This window comes from Rattus rattus, chromosome 14 (assembly GCF_011064425.1).
Source record: "Rattus rattus isolate New Zealand chromosome 14, Rrattus_CSIRO_v1, whole genome shotgun sequence".
NCBI lineage: Eukaryota > Metazoa > Chordata > Mammalia > Rodentia > Muridae > Rattus > Rattus rattus.
The window spans coordinates 76,676,028-76,699,822 of record NC_046167.1 but is presented as its reverse complement, the minus strand read 5'-3'; the positions used below and the strand labels follow the sequence as shown (position 1 = coordinate 76,699,822).

The window sequence follows — 23,795 nt, the reverse complement described above, 5'->3', positions numbered from 1 at the left end:
TGAAGGTTAACATGTAGAAGAATGCAAATTGACCCATTCTTATCACCCTGTACAAACCTTAAATTCAAGTGGATGAAAGAACTCCACATAAAACCAGATACTCAAACTAATAGAAGAAAACTTGGGGATGAGCCTCAAATACATGGGAAAAGGTGAAAATTTACTGAACAAAACACCAATGGCTTCTCTGCAGGTGTATGTGTTGCTGCAAAATTATAAAAAATGGAATGCTGTCTTTTACCCCCACTTGGTCAGCACCACAGTGCCCCTAGTTATCTGGTAGATATCTTAATCTCAATCAGCAAAGCCTCTCACCCTCTTTGCTCTAGCCCCTATAACATTGCCTATGGCCTCTCTCTGAGCCTGGCAACAATCTGTCTACCAATGCAGTCCCCAAGGCACGCTGTCACCATGCCAGAAATATACATCTCAATTCCATGGTGGCTTAGTATCCCAGCTGACACATACTCTATTAAACTTAATTCCCCGCAAGAAACAACACACAATAACCTCTGATCCAATTGATAAGATCCTCTTCCCTCAAACTTTTCTGCCACTCATCCTTCCCTCTCATCCAATGACAGGCCTCGTCCTATCTTGTACCTGCCTTCACCTGCTTAATGACATCACTCACTCCCCCATGCCCTTTAAGATGACTGTGCTCTGTGCTGTCTTTCCCTGGCAGGTGAGCATCTATGACCGTGAAGGCTGAGCTGTTCAGTTTCAGCGGGTACAAGATCTCCCTGGGACATGGGCAGCACTATGCCAAGACAGATTGGAAGGTTTTCCAGTTTTCTTACTGGCAAAAGTGAGTCTGCATTCCTTTCCAAAAGGAATCCTAGGCAGATGAACTAGACTGTCCTCTACAGAAACACACACACACACACACACACACACACACACACACACACACACACACACACACGAAACACAGGCTGAAGAAATTCAAAAGAAAAGAACCCACAGTACAGTCACGTTCCAGGGAGTCATCCCTGTGTGTCTTGTGCTGATATGATGCTAAGAAGAATCAGAAAACGGGAGTCAGGAAAGCTCACTGAGAGCAGGCTATGAGGACTGACAAAAAAAGCAAAAAAGGTTAAGCGGGTATCAAAGATAGCAACGGTGGCTGCCAAGGCCCTCACAAAGGCAGCCAATAAAGAAAAGATTGTGAATCCTGTGAAGGTCTCTGCTCTGAGAGTTGGTAGGAAAAGCTTATTTGGTAAATCAGAGTATAAAATAAAATCTGTCTTTAACTCTAAACAAAACAAAACAAAACAAAACAAAAAAGGTAAATGTGGATTGGAAAACTTTTATCACATTTTTTAAATTATAGGGTTTCTCTCCAGTATGTACTTTTCTATGTATTTGGAGACTATTATATTGGGAAAAGGCTTTGTCACATTGGTTACATTTGGAGGGTATCTCTCCTGTGTATGTTCTTTAATGTATTTGGAGATTACTGTTTTGTGAAAGGCTTTATCACATTGCTTACTTTTGTAGGGTTTCTTTTGGTGTGTCTCTATGTGTCTAGAGACTATGTGTCTATGTGTCTAGAGACTATTTTGTTGTGAAAAGGGTTTAACACATTCACTACATTTGACGGGTTTTGCTCCTGTATGAATTCTTCTATGTACCTGGAGTCTACTGGGTTGTGAAAAAGCGTTATCACATTCATTACATATGTAGGCTTTCTCTCCAGTACGAACTCTATTATGAATGTGGAGTCTACTGGGTCGTGAAAAGGCTTTATCACATTCCTTACATTTGTAGGGTTTCTCTCCAGTATGAATCCTTTCATGTATCAGGAGTCTATTGTGTTGCGAAAAGGCTTCACCACAGTCACTGCATTTGCAGAGTTTGTCTTCAGTATGAATTCTTTTATGCCTCTGAATGTTACCGTGGTCTGAAAAGACTTCATCAGATTCATTATATTTGTAGGGTTTCTACCCAGTATGAACTCTTTTATGCCTGTAGAGGATACTGGGTCATGAAAAGGCTTTATCACATTCATGACATTTGTAGGGTTTCTCTCCAGTATGAACTCTTTTATGCATTCTGGAGACTACTGTGTGCTGAAAAGGCTTTATCACATTCATGACATTTGTAGGGTTTCTCTCCAGTATGAACTCTTTTATGCCTCTTGAGTCTACTGGGTCGTGAAAAGGCTTTATCACATTCATTACATTTGTAGGGTTTCTCTCCAGTGTGAATTCTTTTATGCGTCTTGGAGGCTACTGTGGTCTGAAAAGGCTTTATCACATTCATTACATTTGTAGGGTTTCTCTCCAGTGTGAACTCTTTTATGCTTCTGGAGGCTACTGTGTCTGAAAAGGCTTTATCACATTCATTACATTTGTAGGGTTTCTCTCCAGTGTGAACTCTTTTATGCTTCTGGAGGCTACTGTGTTGTGAAAAGGCTTTATCACATTCATTACATTTGTAGGGTTTCTCTCCAGTGTGAACTCTTTTATGCTTCTGGAGGTTACTGTGTCGTGAAAAGTCTTTATCACATTCATTACATTTGTAGGGTTTCTCTCCAGTGTGAACTCTTTGATGCTTCTGGAGGCTACTGTGTACTGAAAAGGCTTTATCACATTCATTACATTTGTAGGGTTTCTCTCCTGTATGAATTCTTTTATGCGTCCGTAGGCTATTGTGGTCTGAAAAGGCTTTATCACATTCATTACATTTGTAGGGTTTCTCTCCAGTGTGAACTCTTTGATGCTTCTGGAGGCTACTGTGTACTGAAAAGGCTTTATCACATTCATTACATTTGTAGGGTTTCTCTCCAGTGTGAACTCTTTTATGCGTCTGTAGTCTATCGTGTTCTGAAAATGCTTTATCACATTCCTTACATTTGTAGGGTTTTTCTCCAGTATGAACTCTATTATGCCTCTTGAGTCTACTGTGTACTGAAAAGGCTTTATCACATTCATTACATTTGTAGGGTTTCTCTCCTGTGTGAACTCTTTTATGCCTCTGGAGGGAACTGTGTATTGAAAAGACTTTATCACATTCATTACATTTGTAGGGTTTCTCTCCAGTATGAACTCTATTATGCATCTGGAGTCTACCTGGTCGTGAAAAGGCTTTATCACATTCATTGCATTTGTAGGGTTTCTCTCCAGTGTGAACTCTTTGATGCTTCTGGAGTCTAATGGGTTGTGAAAAAGCTTTATCACATTCATGACATTTGTAGGGTTTCTTTTCAGTATGAAGTCTTTCATGCCTTTTAAGTTTACTGTGATTTGCAAAAACTTTACCACGTTGACTACATTCATAAGGTTTCTGCCTAGCTTGTGTTCTTTTATGTATTTGGAGAACTGTGTAAGGAGCAAAGGCTTCAAAACACTGAATAACTTCAGAAGGCTTCTTTTTTGAATGAATCTTTTCATTCCTTTGAGGATGACTGTGAGAATGTAAAGCAAAGGGTTTTCCACAGTGAGTATATTCGGAGGGAATCTCTGCACTCTGACTTCTTTCATGCCTGAGAAGATAATATGCACATGTGAAAGGTTTACCACACTGATGAACACTTTCATCTGGATGATTTAATGTTACTGTTTCTCTAGATATAAAGAGGCATCTGGCCTTAATTTTTTTCACTTCGTTCACATTCAAGCTTTCCCTTGACTATGGGCTGTTTTGCATCTTCCAAGATCCCTGAAATGGCAGAGCATTTATTACATAGCAGATTTACATATCCATTTTCTATAAAAGGTTTTTCCCAAATTTGAAGAAAAGCAAAAGAGCTCAGAGCTTTAATACACTAAGTGTATTCCAATATTTATGTAGTGTTGTTCATACTATATTTGGGAAGTAATCCAGGAGAAACAGAAGCATTTCGGCATTCCTAGTACTCAAGAGAATTTATTACAAATTGAGGTTCCATATGTATTGCCAATGAAGTTGGAAAAATCATTAATTGTAAAACATTTATCATGTTGAAACAGTCTAGTATAACAGCCACTCACTATATATCTTCTCATTGTTATGGGAGAGAGAGTGTCAGAAAAAGATTGAGATACATAGATAGAAAGATAGGTAGAAAGATAAATAGATGGAAGGATGGAAGGATGGATGATAGAGATAGATAGATACATAGATGAATAGATAGATAGAGAGAGAGGTACATTGTTTCCTTCAAAATCCCTTTTATATACATGGTTTGTGTTCATTATGATATATGACATATCTATGAAAGGAAGATGAACACATTGCATTCACATAATTTAACACTTTGTTCTTCATAGACAAGTGATATAGGGATGGAGGTTAATGCACAACATCCTTCTTACAACAAATAATCTGCCAATTTCACTAAATCTAACAATATCACTATTAATATCTGAATAAGCTAATTAGAAGCTTTTCGACATGTATTTGTCAACCATTCAACATGTGGAGCCTTTACAAAATTAGCAGAAATGTATTGCCAGTTGTACAGTGTAGTTGTAATAGGGCTGTCTTTCAAATGGTGATGTACACTAAGGCATTGTTTCCAAGTCCACTTTCTTAAAAAATTGCATTGCAAAAACAAATCAGATAAAAGCACACGAAATACCATGGTTTTGTTAGAATGTATCAATCACCAATATATTTAAAGCAGTTCTTATTTACACTGTTGCTTTACTTTCAAACTTTCAGCACACATTAAAATTTCTTCAGAGGCATATTTGTATGAGCTTGCATATAAGAAGTACCTTCTCTGTCTTCTAGATCTTTGACAATGTTCCTCAATATTTTGGTCTTCCCAATTAAAGCCTGAAATAGAGTAAGAGAAAAACGATGAATGGAAATTATGGAAAATGTAAGTTACAATGTTCAGTGAATCTTAAAGTCATGCATGCTTTACTCACCAAATTCTCTACCCATCTCAATTGAAATTACAGAAGTGCTTCAAAACAAAGAAGGGTTTTCTCCAATTTTAAAACAGGAAAGGGAATTTATACTCTTACCTATAGCATTGAGGTTCCTGTAGGTCTCCAGCATGACATCTTTGTAGAGCTTCTTCTGGAAGGGATCCAGCAAAGCCCACTCTTCCTGAGTGAAGTTCACATGCACATCCTCATAAGTCACTGTCTTCTCGAGTATCCCATACATGGGTACAAAAGAAAGCATGATAGAGACAACATTGGGCATGTATTCTTCATAAACAATGTGTTCATATAATTATGGGGACTATCAGACTTATTTCTTGACTCCAAAGTTCTACTGTAACTACCAATACATACTTTAAGGAAATGTATTAATGAGGTTCACCCCTGTCATTTCACAGCCTGTTCAATAGGATGTAGCCTTTCTAGTGAAATGACACCTACATATGTAAAGAGGACACAAGCTCTACAAGATCAATAGTGCTTACCACACATCGAAGAAATTGTATTAACACTAACAATTACTGACTGTAAAAATCAGTTAAAAGCTGGGTCTATTGTCCTATGCCTTTAACACTGCAATAAGAAGACAGAAGCAGAATTATCACATTGAGTCGGATGCCAGTGTGGGGTATATAATGAGTTCTAGAACAGCCAAAGGTACATAGTAAGACCCTGTATCCTCTACCAGAATTGACTAACCAAACCAGAAATATAGAAAGACCTCAGGTTTTTCCTTAAATCTATAAGAGTATTATACATAAAATCCAGTTCTATAGTCATCTTCCAGAAACCTCAGGCCCACAGGTACAAATTGTAAGATTAACAAGATATTACCAAAAGGGAATATATGTTTAAACATTTACAATTAGGCAGGGGGTTGGTGATTTAGCTCAGTGGTAGAGCGCTTGCCTAGCAAGCCCAAGACCCTGGGTTCGGTCCTCAGCTCCGGGGGAAAAAAAAAGAACTTTACAATTAGGCAGAAGAAAATCTTAGCTATATGAAAGTTGATTAGATGTAAACAACACAGTGCAGGAGAGATGGCTCAACAGTGAAGTATAGGGCATGGATCTCATGCTTTGACTGGGAATCTGCACATAAATTCTGCAGTTCCTTGTCTCTAATTGGATTTTGATCGATCAAGATCCATTGACAGCAGCCAATGGAAAGGGTAGAAAAGGTGAGAATTCCAGGTTCCCAAAGGTGAGGAAAGAGAAGCAGGAGACAGGAAAGAGAGATTTGTCTTGCTTTGGAGAGAGAGTCGACAACCATGTAAGATGTCCAGAGGAGTGTTCATTGGCCGCAACCCCAGGTTGGAGATTAGAGATGCAATTAAGCTGAGAGTAGTTTTATGGTGGTGAGCAATGAAAAGGTAACTGGGCAACTAAGCTAAGGGCAGATATAGAGCGTCGAGCAAAGAGTAACGGAGAGGACACACTAGCTGTGGGAAGCTTGGATGAGACATAAGTCAGGATAAACATATTAGTGTGTGTGTGTGTGTGTGTGTGTGTGTGTGTGTGTGTGTGTGTGTGTGTGTCAGTGTGTGTGTGTGTTCTATTGTGTGACACTGTTCCCCCATACAAGGGAACCAGGGCAGGGACTGGAAGTGTACCTGTCAGGAACTTAAAGCAGGGTAGTGAAAAGGCTACATGCTTCAGGAAGAGATCTTGCAGGTCCTACAAATAAGTGAGGTGAACTGTTGTATTTACAGCAGGATCACAGCTATCCATTATTCTACTTTCAGCAGGTGTCAGACCATTGTCTGGCTACTCTGAGGACTAGACACACCTGAGGTGTATATTCATGCATATAGGCAAAAGACTCATAGTCTTTCTAACATAAAGTCAAAACAAACACGACAGGTAGAAAGAAGGTCAGTGAATGCCCTGCAATGACTGAGAAGACTCAGAAGTTTTTTTTTTTTTTTCTTTTTTTTTTGGAGCTGGGGACCGAACCCAGGACTCAGAAGTATTAACATCATGAGTACATGGTACCCTAGGAAATAGAGTGATGATGATTATGAAATTTCAAAAATAAAAATGTGGGGTAAGTTCAGCACAAAAGCATATGCTTGACATATAAAGACACATTCATTCCAGGCCCATGTATATCAATAAAAGAGAAAGGCCAGACATGTTGGCCCACATTTGATTCCAGCACTAGAACCCAGAATCAATTTGATCCCTACATTCAAGGCCTGACTAGCATAAGCCTACTTTGAGGATACCCACAGCCACAAAGAGAAACATTGTCTTCAAAACCAAAACCAAATTTGAAAAATATGAAAACATTAGTTAAGCAAAATAGCTTAGCATTGCTTCTTCTGTATCTCATATGATTTAAGGACAGAGCCTATTAAAAGGAAGGCAGGATAGGAAGGAAGGACACGAGAAGGAAGCTGAAGGATGAATTTCAAGGAAAACAGAATAACAGAAATAAGTGGTTATTGATTAAGTCTATAGACACTCAAATCCCACCCCAATAAGGAATTGCCTCTTGTAGGAGTCCTTCTCCACATATTCTCACCAACAAGTCCACCAACAAGAAACAAATGTTTAAAGTCAACATACTATCTGGATGCTCTTTCATCCACCTAACTACGCTAGACCATGCTCTCTATAGGTTCATGGTCATTCCATGACAAAAATGCATTTAATCTAACATCAAGGACCCTTAAAGTCTGTTACAGCATGTACAGTGTTCAAATGTCCAAAGTCTCCTGTCACCCTCAAGACAATCTTTAGACTGTCACATACTCTAAAGTCTGAAAGCAAGTTATATCTTTATCACATAAAATGGCAAATCCCATGGGGTAGAGAGCTGAATTCCCAGAAGTGTGGACAATCCTGAGACCTCAGTGGAGACCGCCACTTCTGCCCACTTCTGTTCACATTTCTGAACCAAAAGGAACCTGCATAGTGTCCCCTGGATACAGGAATATAGGAGTGGTCACTGGCAGGAACCTGCTGATTCCTGAACTGAACTGGAACTGAACTGAACCAGTACCAGAGCTCCCTCCACCCAAATCTTGTGGGTGGGACAGCTGGACCCTCAGAAGTGTGGACAATCCCGAGAACTCACAGGAGACAACTACTTACTGCACACCTATCTGACCAAAGATTAAACCTCCTAGTGACATCTGTGCCCCCTGGGCACAGGGACCTAGGAGCAGTCAGGGACAGGACACTTCGAGTTTCTGCCTGTGCTGAGAGCTGAAAGACAGTCACAAGGAGTCACACCTGAGAGCAGAGGTAAGATCAACTTTTCTGTTCCAAGCAATCCGTCTGGTGTCCTCAGGACACACAAGGCAGAAGACTTCTGGGACAGGACACTTCTGGTTTCTGGCTGTGTCTGGAACTGAACTGAATGAATCCCACAGGTCCCAGCACCCAAATCCCGTAGGGGAGAGAGCTAAATTCCCAGAAATGAGGACAAATCTGAGACCTCAGGACAGACCGCCACTTCTGCCCACTTCTGATCACATTCATGGCCCAAGGGGAACTTGCATAGTAGCCTCTGGATACAGGAATAGAGCTGCAGTCAGTGGCAGGAACCTGCTAGTAGTTTCTGCTGGAGCCTGGAACTGAACTGAACTGGTCCCACAGCTCCCTCTACCCAAAACCTGTAGGGGAGAAAACTGGACACTCAGAAGTGCAAACAATCCTGAGAACTCAGGGGAACCAACTACTTTCCACCCACATTCTTCACACAAGAGGAAATTTCTTAGAGCCATCTGTGCCCTTTGGGCACAGGGACCTAGAAGCAGTCAGGGGCAGGAAACTTCCGGCTTCTGCTTGTGCCAAAAGCTGAAAGCCAGTCACCAGGATAGCCTACACACCATGAGCAGAGGTAAGACCAACACTTCTGTGCCAGCAACCCGCCTGGAGGCTTCAGGTCAAAAAAACCCAGGAGTAGGTCTCTGTTCCCAGATTCAGCTGAAAGAAAACAGGCCTACAGGAGGGTCAAGCCACTGTCAGAGACAGCAACACAAGCTAACACCAGAGACAACCAGCACAGGATCCTAATCAACAGGAACCAAAACTACTTGGCATCATCAGAGCCCAGTTCTCTGAGCAAAACAAACTCTGGATTTCCAAACACACTGGAAAAGCAAGATTTGGATTTAAAATCACATTTTACGATGATGATGGAGAACATAAATAACTCCCTTAAAGAAATACAGCACAGAACAAGTAAACAAGTAGAAGCCCTTAAAGAGGAAACACAAAAATCCCTTCAAGAATTACAGGAAAATACAACCAAACAGGTAAAGGAATTGAATCAAACCATCCATGATTTAAAAATGGAAATACAAACAATAAAGAAAGCACAAAGGGAGATAACCCTGGAGATAGAAAACCTAGGAAAGAGATCAGGAGTCGTAGGTGCAAGTGTCACCAACGGAATACAAGAGATAGAAGAGAGAATCTCAGGGGCAGAAGATACCATAGAAAACATTGACACAACCATCAAATACAATACAAAATGCAAAAATCTCCTAGTCCAAAACATCCAGGAAATCTAGGACACAATGAGAAGGTTAAACCTAAGGACAATAGGTATAGGAGAAAGTTAAGACTTCTAACTTAAAGAGCCAGTAAATATCTTCAACAAAATTATAGTGAAAACGTCCCTTACCTAAAGAAAGAGATGCTCATAAATATACAAGAAGACTACAAAACTCCAAATAGGATGGACCAGAAAAGAAATTGCTCCTGTCACATTATACTTAAAAGACCAAATGCACACAACAAAGAAAGAATATTAAAAGCAGTAAGGAAAAAAGGTCAAATAACATATAAAGGCAGACCTATAAGAATTACACCAGACTTCTCACCAGAGACTATGAAAGCCAGAAGATCCTGGGCAGATGTCATAAGAATACTAGGAGAACACAAATGCCAGCGCATGCTACTGTATCCAATAAAACTCTCAATTAATATAGATGGAGAAACCAAGATATTCTATTACAAAATGAAATTTACACAATTTCTTTCTAAAAAGCCAGCCCTACAAAGACAATATGTGGAAAATTCCAAAACATGGAAGAAAACTAAATCCTAGAAAAATCTCATGCAATGAACCCAAAAGAAGAGAACCAAACAAACATAATTCCACCTCTAACAACAAAACTAACAGGAAACATAAATCACTATTCCTTAATATAGATTAACATCAATGGATTCGACTCCCCAATAAAAAGATGTAGACTAACAGACTGGATATGTAAAGAGGACCCAGCATTTTGCTACATACAGGAAACACAACTCAGAGACAAAGACAGACACTACTTCAGAGTAAAAGGCTGGAAAACAACTTTCCAAGCAATTGATCTGAAGAAACAAGCTGGAGCAGCCATTGTAATATCGAATAAAATCGACTTGCAACCAAAAGTTATCAAAGAAAATAAGGAAGAAAACTTCATACTCATCAAAGGAAAAATCCACCAAGACAAACTCTCAATCCTAAATATCTATGCTCCAAATGCAATGGCACCTACATTCTTATTAAAAAAAAGAAAGAAAAAAAAACTTACTGAAGCTCAAAGCATACATTGCACCTCACACAATAATAGTAGGAGAACCCCACTCTCATCAATGGATAGATCATGGAAATACAAATGAAACAGAGACATAGAGAAACTAACAGAAGTTATGAACCAAAAGGACTTAAGAAATATTTATAGAACATTTCATCCTAAAACAAAGGACTATACCTTCATCTCAGGACCTCATGGTACCTTCTCCAAAACTGACCATATAATCAGTCACAAAACAGACTTCAACAGATATAAAAAGATTAAAATAATCCCATGCATCCAATCAGATCACCATAGACTAAGGCTGGTCTTCAATAACAACAAAAATGACAGAAAGCCCACATATACATGGAAGTTGAACAAAGCTCTACTCAATGATAACAAGGAAGAAATAAAGAAAGAAATAAAAGACCTTTTAGAAATTAATGAAAAAGAAGGCACAACATATCCAAACTTAGGGGACACTATGAAAGCAGTTCTAAGAGGAAAACTCACAGCTCTGAGAGCCTCCAAAAAGGAATAGGAGAGAGCATACATCAATCAGCAGCTTGACAGCACACAGAAAAGCTCTAGAACAAAAGGAAGCAAATACACCCAAGAGGAGTAGAAGGCAGAAAATAATCAAACTCAGGGCTGAAATCAACCAAGCAGAAACGAAAAGGACCATACAAAGATCAACAAAATCAGGAGCTGGTTCTTTGAGAAAATCAACAAGACAGATTAACACTTAGCCAGACTAACCAGAGGGCACAGAGAGTGTATCCAAATTCACAACATCAGAAATGAAAAGGGAGACATAACAACAGAATCTGAGGAAATTAAAATAATCATCAGATCCCACTACAAAAGCCTATATTCAACAAAACTGGATAATCTGGAGGAAATGGACAATTTTCTAGACAAGTACCAGATACCAAAGTTAAATCAGCATCAGCTAAACCATCTAAACAATCCTATCCCTCCTAAAGAAACAGCAGCAGTCATTAAAGGTCTCCCAACCAAAAAGAGCCCAGGACCAGATGGGTTTATTGCAGAATTCTATCAGACCTTCATAGAAGATATCGTACCAGTACTGTCCAAACTATTCCACAAAATACAAACAGACACAAACCACACAAAAACCCAACAAAGAAAGAGAACTTCAGACAAATTTCCTTTGTGAATATTGACACAAAATTATTCAATAAAATTCTTGCAAACCTAATCCAAGAACACATCAAAATGATCATCCATCATGATAAAGTAGGCTTCATCCCAGGGATGCAGGGATGTTTCAACATACAGAAAACCATCAACGTAATCCACTATATAAACAAACTCAAAGAAAAAAACTACATGATCATTTCATTAGATGCTCAGAAAGCATTTGAGAAAATTCAACACCCCTTCACAATAAAAGTCCCAGAGAGATCAGCAGTTCAAGGCCCATACATAAACATAGTAAAAGCAATACACAGCAAACCAGAAGCCAACATTAAACTGAATGGAGAGAAACTTGAAGCAATCCCACTAGAATCGGGGACTAGACAAGGCTGCACAATCTCTCCCTACCTGTTCAACATACTATTCGAAGTCCTAGCCAGAACTATCGGACAACAAAAGGAGGTGAGGGGAATGCAAATTGGATAGGAAGAGGTCAAAATATCACTATTTACAGATGATATGATAATATACTTTAGTGACCCCAAAAGTTCCACCAGAGAACTACTAAGCCTGATAAACAACTTCAGCAAAGTGGCTTGGTATAAAAGTAACTCAAACAAATCAGTAGCCTTCCTCTACTCAAAGGATAAACAGGCTGAGAAAGAAATTAGAGAAAAGGCATTCCTTCACAATAGTCCCAAATAACATAAAATACCTTGGTGTGACTCTAAGCAAGCAAGTGAAAGAACTTAAAGTCTCTGAAGGAAGAAATTGAAGAAGATCTCAACAGATGGAAAGATCTCCCATGCTCATGGATTGGAAAGATTAATAGGTTAAAAATGGCCATCTTCCCAAAGGCAATCTACAGATTGAATGCAATCCCCATCAAAATTCCAACTCAATTCTTCATAGAGTTAGAAAGAGCAATTTGCAAATTCATTTGGAATAACAAAAAACCCAGGATAGCGAAAACTATCCTTAACAATAAAAGAACTTCTGTGGGAATCATCATCTCTGACTTCAAACAGTATTACAGAACAATAGCGATAAAAACTGTATGGAATTGGTACACAGACAGGCAGGTAGATCACTGGAACAGAACTGAAGACCGAGAAATGAACCCACACACCTATGGTCACTAGATCTTTGCCAAAAAAGCTAAAACCATTCAATAGAAAAAAGATAGCATTTATAACAATTTGTGCTGGTTCAGCTGGAGGTCAGCATGTACAGGAATGCAAATGGAACCATTCTTATCACCCTGTCCATAGCTTAAGTCCAAGTGGATCAAGGACCTCCACATAAAGCCAGATACACTCAAACTAATAGACAAAAAGTGAGGAAGAGTCTCGATCACATGGGCACTGGGGGAAATTTCCTGAACAAAACACCAATGGCTTAAGCTCCAAGATCAAGAATCGACACATGGGGCTCATAAAACTGCAAAGCTTATGTAAGGCAAAGGACACTGTCAATAGGACAAAACGGCAACCAACAGATTGGGAAAAGATCTTTGCCAATCCTACATCTGATAGGCTAATATGCAAAATATACAGAGAATTCAAGAAATTAGACCCCAGGGAGTCAAATAACCCTATTAAAGATGGAGTACAGAGCTGAATAAAGAATACTCAGCTTAGTCACATTGGAATCCTTACTCATAATGGAAAAGAAAATCAAAACAACCCTAAGATTCCACTTCACACCAGTCAGAATGGCTAAGATCAAAACCTCAGGTAACCACAAATGCTGGCGAGGATGTGGAGAAACAGGAATACTCCTCCATTGTTGGTGGGATTGCAAACTGGTACAACCACGCTCAAAATCAATCTGAAAGGTCCTCAGAAAATTGGTCATTCCACTATGTGTGGACCCAGTATACCTCTCCTGGGCATATACGGAAAAGGTGCTCCAACATACGAAAAAGACACATGCTCTACTATGTTGATAGCAGTCTTATTTATAATAGCAAATGCTGGAAAGAAACCAGATGACCTTCAACAGAGGAATGCATACAGAAAATGTGGTACATCTACCCAATGGAGTACCACTCAGCTATCAAAATATTGACTTCATGAAAGTTGTAGGCAAATGGATTGAACTAGATAGAAAATATCATCCTGAGTGAAGTAACCCAATCACAGAAAAATACACATGGTATGCACTCACTGATAAGTGGATATTAGCCCAAAAGCTCGAATTACCCAAGATGCAATCCACAGACCACATGATGTTCAAGAAGGACAAGCAAAGTCTGGATGCTTAACTCCTTCTTAAAAGGAGGGTATATGGAAGAAATGTTTGGAGAAGAGACAGAAGGAACAGCCATTCAGAGCCATATATATCCAACAAAACTAAATAAGATTAATGACGCTAAGAACTGCATGCTGACAGGAGCCAAATATAGCTGTCTCCTCAGAGGCACAGCAAGAGCATGTCCAATACAGAGGCAAATGCAAGCAGCAAACCATTGAACTGAGAATGGGATCCCTGTTGGAGGAATTAGAGAAAGGATTGAAAACGCTGAAGGGGCTTGCCACCCCATAACAACAACAGAGTTCCCAGGGACTAAACCACTATCAAAGACTATACATGAACTAACCCATGGCTCCAGCTTCATAATGTAGCAGAGGATGGCCTTGCTGGGCAACAATAGGAGGAAAATCCCTTGGTCCTACGAAGGGTGAACACCCGACCCCCAGTGTAAGGGAAAGTCAGGAGGGTGGGAAGGGAGGGTGGTTGGGGTGGGGAACACCCTTATATTGAAGGAGAGGAGGATAGGATAGAGGGTTTACGTCAGGGAATCTGGAAAGGGAATAACATTTGAAAGGTAAACAAAAAAGTATACAATAAAAGACAAAAATGGCACAGAATATCACTTCCCATTCCAATAAACAGGGATGGAGCAAGGCGAGAAACCTGCAGGTCAAAAGGCAAGTCCTTTGGCTCTGTCTCAGACATATGTGGCTTACATTTTAAGGGGCAACTTGTAACATAGCTGTTGTTTTGGTTACTTCTACATTGTGTATGCAGCTCTCCACAGCAGATGACTCATGTTTTGTATCTCAACATCATGTGGTCAGGAAATACAACTGAAGCTTCATCCTCATGACCTCAAGTAATGAACTCAACAGGCTCATCAATGGGGCTGGAAGAGTGCTGAATTGAAACCACAGAGCAAGCATCCATGACCTTTGCATCCTTCTTGTTTCCAACCCACAAGAAATAAGTGGTCTTGTTGAGTCTGGCTTCTCAACTGGGCTGGACCCCATCACAGATGAATAACAGTTGTAAAATCTTTTACTGGGACTAGGAATCACTTTGCCTACTCCTTCCATTAATTGGAGGGTTAGTAGGAAAGCGTGTTACTCTCATGGCATCTTCTAAGATTTCAAGTCCATAGAAAGGATCTTCTGTTTAAAGGTGATAATCTCCTTGCATTCCAATTTATGCTTTCCTTTCAGCACTTGATGGTCATTTGAAACTACCTTTTGTTCTGGATAAGCCACAAACTTTGATTTCACTCCTACCGAACTTGTCGAGTTATTTCATTTGGAACTTCTACAAACTGGACCTCAATATTCCCTACAAGTCCGTGTACCACACACTATAAGCTTCAGTGTGTGCACTGCATAGAGAGAGTAGCAGCAACACAGCAATGGCTAGAAATCCAGATTCTCCCCTCCTCAAGGAATGCCCTCTCACTGAGGAAAGAAAGCCCAGTGCATCTCCCCAGATCCACATATACCAACAAAACAGTGTGGATCACAGCTCATCCTGGTCTAACACATTAGACTCTGATAGATCCACCAGTGTGCTCTTGCACGTCTGGGTTCTGGGGTCCTCACACTCACCACGGTGGGACTGTGATCTCCCTCAGATTTCCTAATGGATGTGTCTAAGGGGAATCCTAGAACACACTGCTTGCTGTCTCCCACTGGTGTGTCTGACTGCTCGGCCTCCCCATATCCCTCATTAGCTTGAACCACACAGCTAAGTCTTAGGAACTTAGCATCTCCCCTACTGGAGGTGTGCTGGTCAAGCAACTGAGACAAAACAGGTCTCCTGTGATCCGCACTTCCACAGGAAGTTGTCAGTGAAGTCAATTCATACACAGGTTCCTCTTTGTTTGTAGTTACCCCTCCACGCCAAGGACAGAGACCTCAGAAAACACTAATGAAAGGTCCTTTCTCCTTCCTACTGTCCACTCGTGGAACATCTTGGAAGGTGTTGTAAGACTGTCTTCCAGGAGTGGGTCCCAGAGTCTCACCCACCAATCTTGTGTGTTTACATTAAAAGATATGAATTAACACTCGTTAGGACATTACAAAGTTACACACCCTAAGTCAGGCAGGACTTATTCATAAAGGTGAGCCCTGCAGATGAAGGCTTTAAACTTCAGTTAGTCTGTGATCAAGCTGTTGCCTACCCTGTTTCACTCTGCACTGTACACAGGACACTGTTCCTCCTGCACAGTTCTGAGGGCAGAAGTCCTGCTCCACATACAAATCCTTTCCCTGTTACTGCAATGCACAGTTCAGTCCATGACTCAAATAGGTAATTTTAAAACTCGGTTGAGGTACTGCCCTTTATCTTAAGAATTTAGAAACTTAAATGAAGAAGAAAGCAAGGCCATTGTTCTGGGGACCAATACACATGCTGTAGGCCACCTGCTTCACTTCCATTTTCCTTCCTCCACCTTACCTCACTTCTCTCCTTCTCCCTAAACCTTTTCAGTTCCACCTTCCCCTCCCCAGCCCAATAACCTGCTCTAGCCTATATTTTACATGTTAAAATGGGGAGAAGTTTCCAACGAAAGACACCTGAATATGTGAATACTCCTCATCCTAGGCAGCCCCTCTGGGAAAAGTGGAATTAACATCAAACTACAAACAGCACCAGAGCAATCCACAGTGCCTCTATTTCCTAAGCAATGGAAGATCCTACATCATGGATTCTCCTGTTCCCTTAACAGATTAAATTCCAGTGCTACCCAGGTTTGAGGTGTGGTTTATCACACCCACAAAATTCACTCCAAATTGATTTTAAACGGCAAGGGAAAAGTTCTGGAGGACACTGAGAAGCTAGGTCTCCGCATTTGGCATCCTGCCCATGATGTTACTAACAGAAATCCCTTGCTCCAAAGGCTTTGCACAGATGCAGCACCCAAACAGAACACATGAGAACACCTAATGTCTAGGACCACACGGAATCTACAAGGTGGCTGCTAGTTCCCACCAAGCCCATGCATGGGGGGGGCCACCTCCCTGCCTCCCCCTTCTCAGTCCACTGCTAATTCAGGTTAGGGGCAGTGGTCACATGCTCACCATGATTGGACTTGGTAGTTCAGGGTTGGCACTCCGGTAAGGCACTCAGCAGCAAAGTTCAAAACATGTCACACCAACTACTCAAGCCTGCTCCGTAATAGAGTGGAACTTGCAGCAGGAACAAAAGAACCCGGAAGAACACTCCTTTTCTCCTGATTGGAGGGTCGTTAAAAACGCCCTGACTGGCCAGTGAATCTTGAGTGACATGAGCTCCTCCATTAGGATTAGAGTGCGCTGAAGGCACTGGAGTAGCAAGTTTTCTGGCCCATCATTGTACTCTAGGAGATGACCCTTTTTAGATCTGCAAGATTTGTGTTTCAGTATCCCATTTGTCTGTCCTCCAATAGCCGACCTTTCTGTTTTCCACCACTAAGCAGGAATTTATTCCCCCTCCTTCTTCTACTCCTTGTCCTCATCTTCCTCTTCCTAGTGCTGCTCCTCCTCTTCCTGGTGTATTTCTTCTCCTCTTCCTCATCTTCTTTTTCTCCTACTCCTTGTTATTTTTGTTCCTCTTCTTGTTCTTTTTCCCCTTCCTATTCTTTTCTACCACCCTATTTCTTCCCCTTCTCCTCTACTCATGCTAAACCCCCTTGAATCAAGATGGATAGCTTCTAAAGTCCAATTTTCACTACATGACCCCTTGGCAGAATGGTTCCAAGGATATTAATAATTAAAGAGAGCTTTTAGGACACAAAATATGACGTTTGTTTCTGTAATTTCACATTTGCATAAGGAAAATTGTAGCTAATATTCATCTGCTATACGATGTAAGGGTCTGAAAATTGTTGAAGACCCCAGACTCTGATAGTATACAAAAACAAAGAGGGCTTATTGTGCAGAAACAATCATCATTCAGGGGTCAATCATGATTTGAAATAGCAACCCCAGACAAATGACGCTCTGGAGCCACAGGTGGTCTGCATGCCTTTGTCATGAACTTCTAACCATATAATGAAATAGGGCTGCCCAGTGGAGATGGCCTATCCTGAGAAAGAATATTTCCCATCTTTTGTGGTTATCCCCTGGCTGGTCTCTGGGGGTATGGTTTTATGAATTTGTTCTAGGTTTTATGATCTGTTCCTAGAGCTGGTGTCTCAGTACTTTCTGTATATTAATTAGACACTACTTCTTAAGCTGGTGCTTTATGGCTGTTTTTTAAATTAGGCCTGGTCTTACAAATGGATACAAAAGAGTTGCCTCAGTGGAGATAAATGGTGTTTATCTTTCCCTTCAAAATGATTCTCCAGAAATGGCGTTTACCTTGCTCTTTCGATATGAGACTCTAGACAACCCTGGGAGAAAAGCAGGAAGTGGATGCCAATCACAGTGGAGCACTATTGGTAGCCAGCACATCTTCCGCAGTGGGAGGTGAAAACACATATCTGCATTAGCAGAGGTTTTCCAGATGAACAGAACACAAAGCATGGCTCTCTCTATGTATGGATGAAGTGGATATAGAGAAATGTCTCATGGAATGTTGTCCACGAGTAAGACAATGAGTGCAACAATGGCAAGTTGAAGAACACAGTCGTGTCTATATGTCTCAGCTGGTCTTCAGCATATACCAGAATTCCTAACACGGAACCTCTAATGCTACAAAAATAGTGATCTCTCTTGCCAGAGTATGGCAGGAAGAAAAAGAAAAAGAGTTCCCATCTTCATCATCCTTACATATGTAAGTTTCCACCAGAAGATATGGCCTAGATAAAGATTTTTCTTATCAACTCATGAGCTCCACAAAAAAAGGGGGATGGGTTCCCATAGTAAATATTCCAATAAGAAAAATCCCTCAGAGTGCACACCTGTTTCAGTTTAAGGAACTGACTGCAGTCATTTGACCTGAAGTGCATTTATCCTCATCCTGAATGCTCTGTGTCTCAAGGAATCTTCTGTAGAAGATTCCATTTCTTTTTTTTCTTTTCTTTTCTTTTCTTTTACTGGATATTGTCTTTATTTACACTTCAAATGTTATCACCTTTCCTGTTTTCCCCTTCAGAAACCCCCTATCACATAGCCCCTCCCCTGCTTCTCTGAGGGTGCTCTGAAAAACCCACCCATTCTCACCTGCCTTCCTGGTATTACCCTACACTGAATCATCAAGCCTTCGCAGGCCCAAGTGCCACTCCTCCCACTGATGTCCAACAAGGCCATTCTCTGCTACATATGTAGCTGAAGCAAAGGGTCACTCCATGTGTACTCTTTTGTTGGTTGTTTAGTCCCTGGGAGCTCTGGGGGGGTTGCTCCATTGATATTGTTGTTCTTCCTGTGGGGATGCAAACCCCTTCAGCTCCTCCAAATCTTTCTTTAACTCCTCCATTGCGGACCCTGGACCCAGTCCAGTAGTTGGCTGCGAGCCTCCAACTGTATATTTGTCAAGCTATGGCCGAGCCTCTCAGGAGAAAGCTATATCAGGCTCCTGTCAGCAGGCACTTCATGGCATCTGCAATAGTGTCTGAGTTTGGTGACTGTATATGGGATGGATCCCCAGGTGGGTCAGTCTCTGGATGGCCTTTCCTTCAGTCTCTGCTCCACACTTTGTCTCCTTATTTCCTCCTGTGTGTATTTTGTTCCTCCTTCTAAGAAAGACTGAAGCATCCACACTTTGGTCTTCCTCCTTCTTGAGCTTCAGATAGTCAGTGAATTGTATTCTGGGTATTCTGAGCTTTTGGGCTAATATCCACTTATCAGTTGTGCATACCATGTGTGTTCCTTTGTGGTTGGGTTACCTCACTCAGGATGATATTTTCTAGTTCCATCCATTTGCCTAAGTATTTCACGAAGTCTTTGTTTTAATAACTGAGTTATACTCAATTGTGTAAATGTACCACATTTTCTGTATCCATTCCTCTGTTGAAGATATCTGGGTTCTTTTCAACTTCTGACTTTGCCTCAAGACATCCAGAAAAGACCACAAGATCCCACCCAAGCAATCTGCCTTCAAATAGGCAGGAACTTTCCATTCTTTAGCATTTTATCCCTCAGCACATCAGCACAGATGCCTTTGCCACAGCTCCCGTCCACCAGGCTATATACCCAGGTAGAAAAAGAAGCTCAAAGAATAAAAAATACAGCCAAAAAGTCAGAAGATTAAAAATGGAATCTCACCCCTAAGAAGCCCTAAATACCTCAAATTCCAGACCCTGCCCTCTACTGTAAGTAAGTAAAGGATCCCATTTCTTGAGCCTGCTCTGCCAGGATCCAGATAAAAGGGTTTAAGATAAGGCCCTTAGATAGGTGATCCCAATCTAGTAAAGATAAGAGGAAGCTTCTTCCAGGAACTAGCTGACCATTAAGTTAGATTAAAATCTTGAACAACCTTGAGAAGCAGGAAGCTTCTCCTAGGAACTAAAGGGAACAAAAAGTTAAGCAATCTTGACAGGAAGCTTCTTGTGATTTTCCAATGACACCACCCCCGCCCTCTTGGGTTGTGGTTTCTCCCTTTAAATACCCTTTCTCCCAGCATCTCGGGGTCGAACTCCACTGCCCCTGCATGGGATATGAGTCTCGACCCCAGTGTACTGGTTCCTATCAATAAACCTCATGTTTATTACAGCAAGGACGGTCTCACGTGACTTCTTAGGGGGATGCATCATCTCGAGACTTGAGTGAGGGTCTCCCTGCTGGGAGTCTTTCAAAGCCAAAATCTTGGGTCTCTTGGATGTCATGATGAAGGTAACAACTATGAGCATTCATTACCCAAGACATCAGATGGGAAGAGACTCAGTGGCACTGGACAATAACCAGGCAGATCAGGTGGCTCCAGAAATGGTTATGCAAGGGACTATCCCAGTTTTGGGCCAGCAAGAGACACCTGCTGGGAACCGGAATTAGACTAAAGGATGGGCTCATTTAGAATATACAGCAGAAGAAAGGGTCCAAATTGCTTAGAAGAGGAAGGGCAGTGGCACACTCAAGGGTAAAGCTATACTCCCCAGAGAATAAACAAAAGACTCACTTTCCCAAATGCACAAATGGACTCATTTAACCCTCACCTGCATAAAGACAACAATTCACAGACACCCTAAGGTTGATTCTGAACAATTTAAGGATAGAGTGGTGACTACTTGTTTTAGCCACTTGGCAGTTAGGAGATTTACACAGCAAATATATTTCACCAATCATTTCTTAACTACACCAATACTCTGAAAGAGCGGGCCATTCTTCAAGGACTAAGGGGAAGGCTTCAGAGGATGCAAAAGATAGAAAAAGTAGGAGATAGAAAGTATGAAAGCGGGGTTGGGGATTTAGCTCAGTGGTAGAGTGCTTGCCTAGAAGAAGCAAGGCCCTGGGTTGGTCCCCAGCTCTAAAAAAAAAAGAAAAAAAAAAAAAAAAAAAAAAAAAAAAGAAAGTATGAAAGCTGGGGTGGGGTAGCAAGGAGCTAAGGCTTCTGCTAAGGAAGCTTCTTAAGAACAGCAGCATTTATACTACCTACAAGGAAAATGGAAAGAAATGGGAGATTTCCATGAAGTCAGCAGAATCAACCATACAATGGACAAATTAAGGAGGGATCTGATCAAACAATGTGGCTCACTGAGTAGAGGGCCATCTCTTAACATTAAAGACCATGCCTCCACTACTTTGGAACTGATGTCTTCAGCCCCATGTGGTAGCAATTTTTGGAATCTCAGCATCAGAGACAACCCCTCTCTAAAGGACCTGGCCCCAGACCATTAACAGATCTCAAAAGCATATGCCTGGTTTTAGAGAAGAAGCTCTGCATTTTTAATACGTACCTCAAGGCCTTAGGGAAAGGCCCCAGGTCCTAGGCCCCAGGCCCTTACAGGTTCTAAGATGTGGCTGAGTTTGAGAAGGAGCTATGTAATTCTCTATCCATGAAGTCCTCATGGAAAGCCTTGCTCAATCAGGCCAGTCCTCACCACAACAGTGTTTTTCCTTTTCAAATGGTGTCACCTGATGTCCTGCCCACCTGACGGATCTATGCTTTTCTCAAAAAGAAAAGCGGTCCTTTATGGCACACCAGGCCTTAGTGGTGGTTGTGACCCTGCAATGGTCCATAAAGCTTCTTGTGAAAGGGCTGCTCTGTGATCTGGGGATGGGCCTAGTGGCTGTTGGTTAATCAGGGCTGTCTCCTGTGTTACCTTCTGAAGCCATATTTTCTGACAATCCGGGTGAACAACCATGTGTATTCTAGCATCCTAATCTCTAAGATGCTTGGTTACCATGCTACTTACCTGAGGGAGGGAGTCTCTCCCTGAGGTAAACTCTACTCAGTGTGATTCACTATTTCCCAGGCATTGGAAAATCCTTTACATCAAAGATTCTGTACTCTTTTCATCACAGCTTAATATCAATGTCTACTCCAGGAACTTTGAAAGTGGTAAAGTCACAGTCCAGAAAGGGACAGAATAAAAGGAAGTTGATAATTTCCCTTCTTTGACAATACTTAATATTAGGAATGAACAGTAAGGTAATCAATTTTAGATGATTGATGAGCGTCTGACTGGCCCATTTTTGGGTCTACACACCAGGCTATCAAGAATCTGAATAAAACATTGAACTTAGTATGAAACCAAGATACTGTAGTTACACTAGTCCTACGAAATAGAAGATCTGCGTAATGCAATGTGGCCCATCGACTCAGGGGAGAAAAGGAGAGGCAGCTGGGGGAAGAATTATGGGAGGGTGTAACCGGGAGGAGGGCAGTGTGCAGAATGTAAACTGAATACATAAAAGAAATAAATCAGTTTATTAAAAAGCAGGGGATGGCTTTTATAGTCAAGTTCAAGGCCTAAGTACATAGCATGTGCTTACAGAAGTAGAATCTTTCTTCAGTTAGTAACTTAGTTCACTATCACCCAGTTAACAGAACATACCAGGAACACTGGAAACCATGTATGATGTGGAAATCACAAGAATGTACATGAAGAACAAGTCAAAAAAAAAAAAAAAAGGTAACATTTATCTTGGAATCAAATTTTACCATTAAGATTAATTAGTAAAGGAAAGAAAAACCGAAATATGCTAGCCTATCACACATACAGTTCTGATTATTTCCTTTGTTTCAGACAGGGTCTGATTTAGAACCCCAGCTGACTTTGATTTGATGAGCACACTATAATGTATAACACATATTAAAAGTATAGTAGATGGCAGTCTGTGTTTAAGCAAGCGCCTTTCAACAAATATTCCTAGCATCAGAATCTTCTCCAGAAGAGAGAGCTGAGAAGTCATTTGACGTTGGTCTCATTATTAGTAAAGGAGAATGTTCTTAACAGGATTATTCCTCACGGCAGCCTAGTCTTGTCAATCTTGGGATCACTCCAACCCTTAAAGGATTTGCACTGATGCTAACTGCTCTACAGCTAATGTAGAAGAAACTCCTCCCTGGTTTGTGTAGTTGGAAGGGGAAATTTACTGTGTTCCAATCATCCACACAACCCTACTGTATGGTTAATTTTCACTGATATCATAAAATAGGTCATGGCCAAGAGGAATCATTATTGAAAGCATTGAATTGGACTTGCACTTGTAAAGGATTAGAGTCCATGACAGCAATGGAGGCACATGGCGACAAGAAGACCAAAGAGCTCACTGGTTGAATCTCAGGCAGGATGGAGTCAGCAATTCAGTTTAAAAAAAAAAACCTATAAATTAAAATATCAAACAATTGGCACTGGTAAGATGGTTCGGTGGTTAAGAGGACTGACTGCTTTTCCAGGTAGACTGAATTCAATTCCCAGCTACCACGGGGTGGCTCACTACCATCTGTATTGGGATCTGATGCCCTCTACTGGTTTATCTGAAGACAGCTACAGTGTATGCATACACATAAAATAAATAATTCTTTTAAAAAATGTATTTTTAGAAACATTCCAACAATTTATGATGGGGAAGCTGATCCCAGGGTATGTGCCATCTTATAGAACACAGAGTTATCAATAGAATAAT

General features: G+C 40.9%; 1 protein-coding gene across 4 annotated transcripts in view; it reads right to left on the bottom strand.

Moving 5' to 3' along the window:
* The window catches only part of LOC116915235 (zinc finger protein 120-like), a 31,295-nt gene that overhangs the window by 5,466 nt on the left and 2,034 nt on the right, over positions 1 to 23,795 (bottom strand). Inside the window, exons 1-4 of one of the 4 annotated variants that reach the window (XM_032919626.1) lie at positions 19,712 to 19,732; positions 4,959 to 5,082; positions 4,704 to 4,764; positions 3,024 to 3,487 (exon numbers count right to left, since the gene is read on the bottom strand). In XM_032919626.1, the coding sequence (XP_032775517.1) occupies positions 3,024 to 3,487; positions 4,704 to 4,764; positions 4,959 to 5,082; positions 19,712 to 19,729 (667 nt within the window). In that variant the 5' untranslated portion in view covers positions 19,730 to 19,732. Of the gene's footprint in view, positions 1 to 3,023; positions 3,488 to 4,703; positions 4,765 to 4,958; positions 6,771 to 16,886; positions 16,939 to 19,711; positions 19,733 to 23,795 lie in introns of those variants that run through there. The other 3 variants (XM_032919628.1, XM_032919627.1, XM_032919625.1) reach the window with 3 other exon arrangements.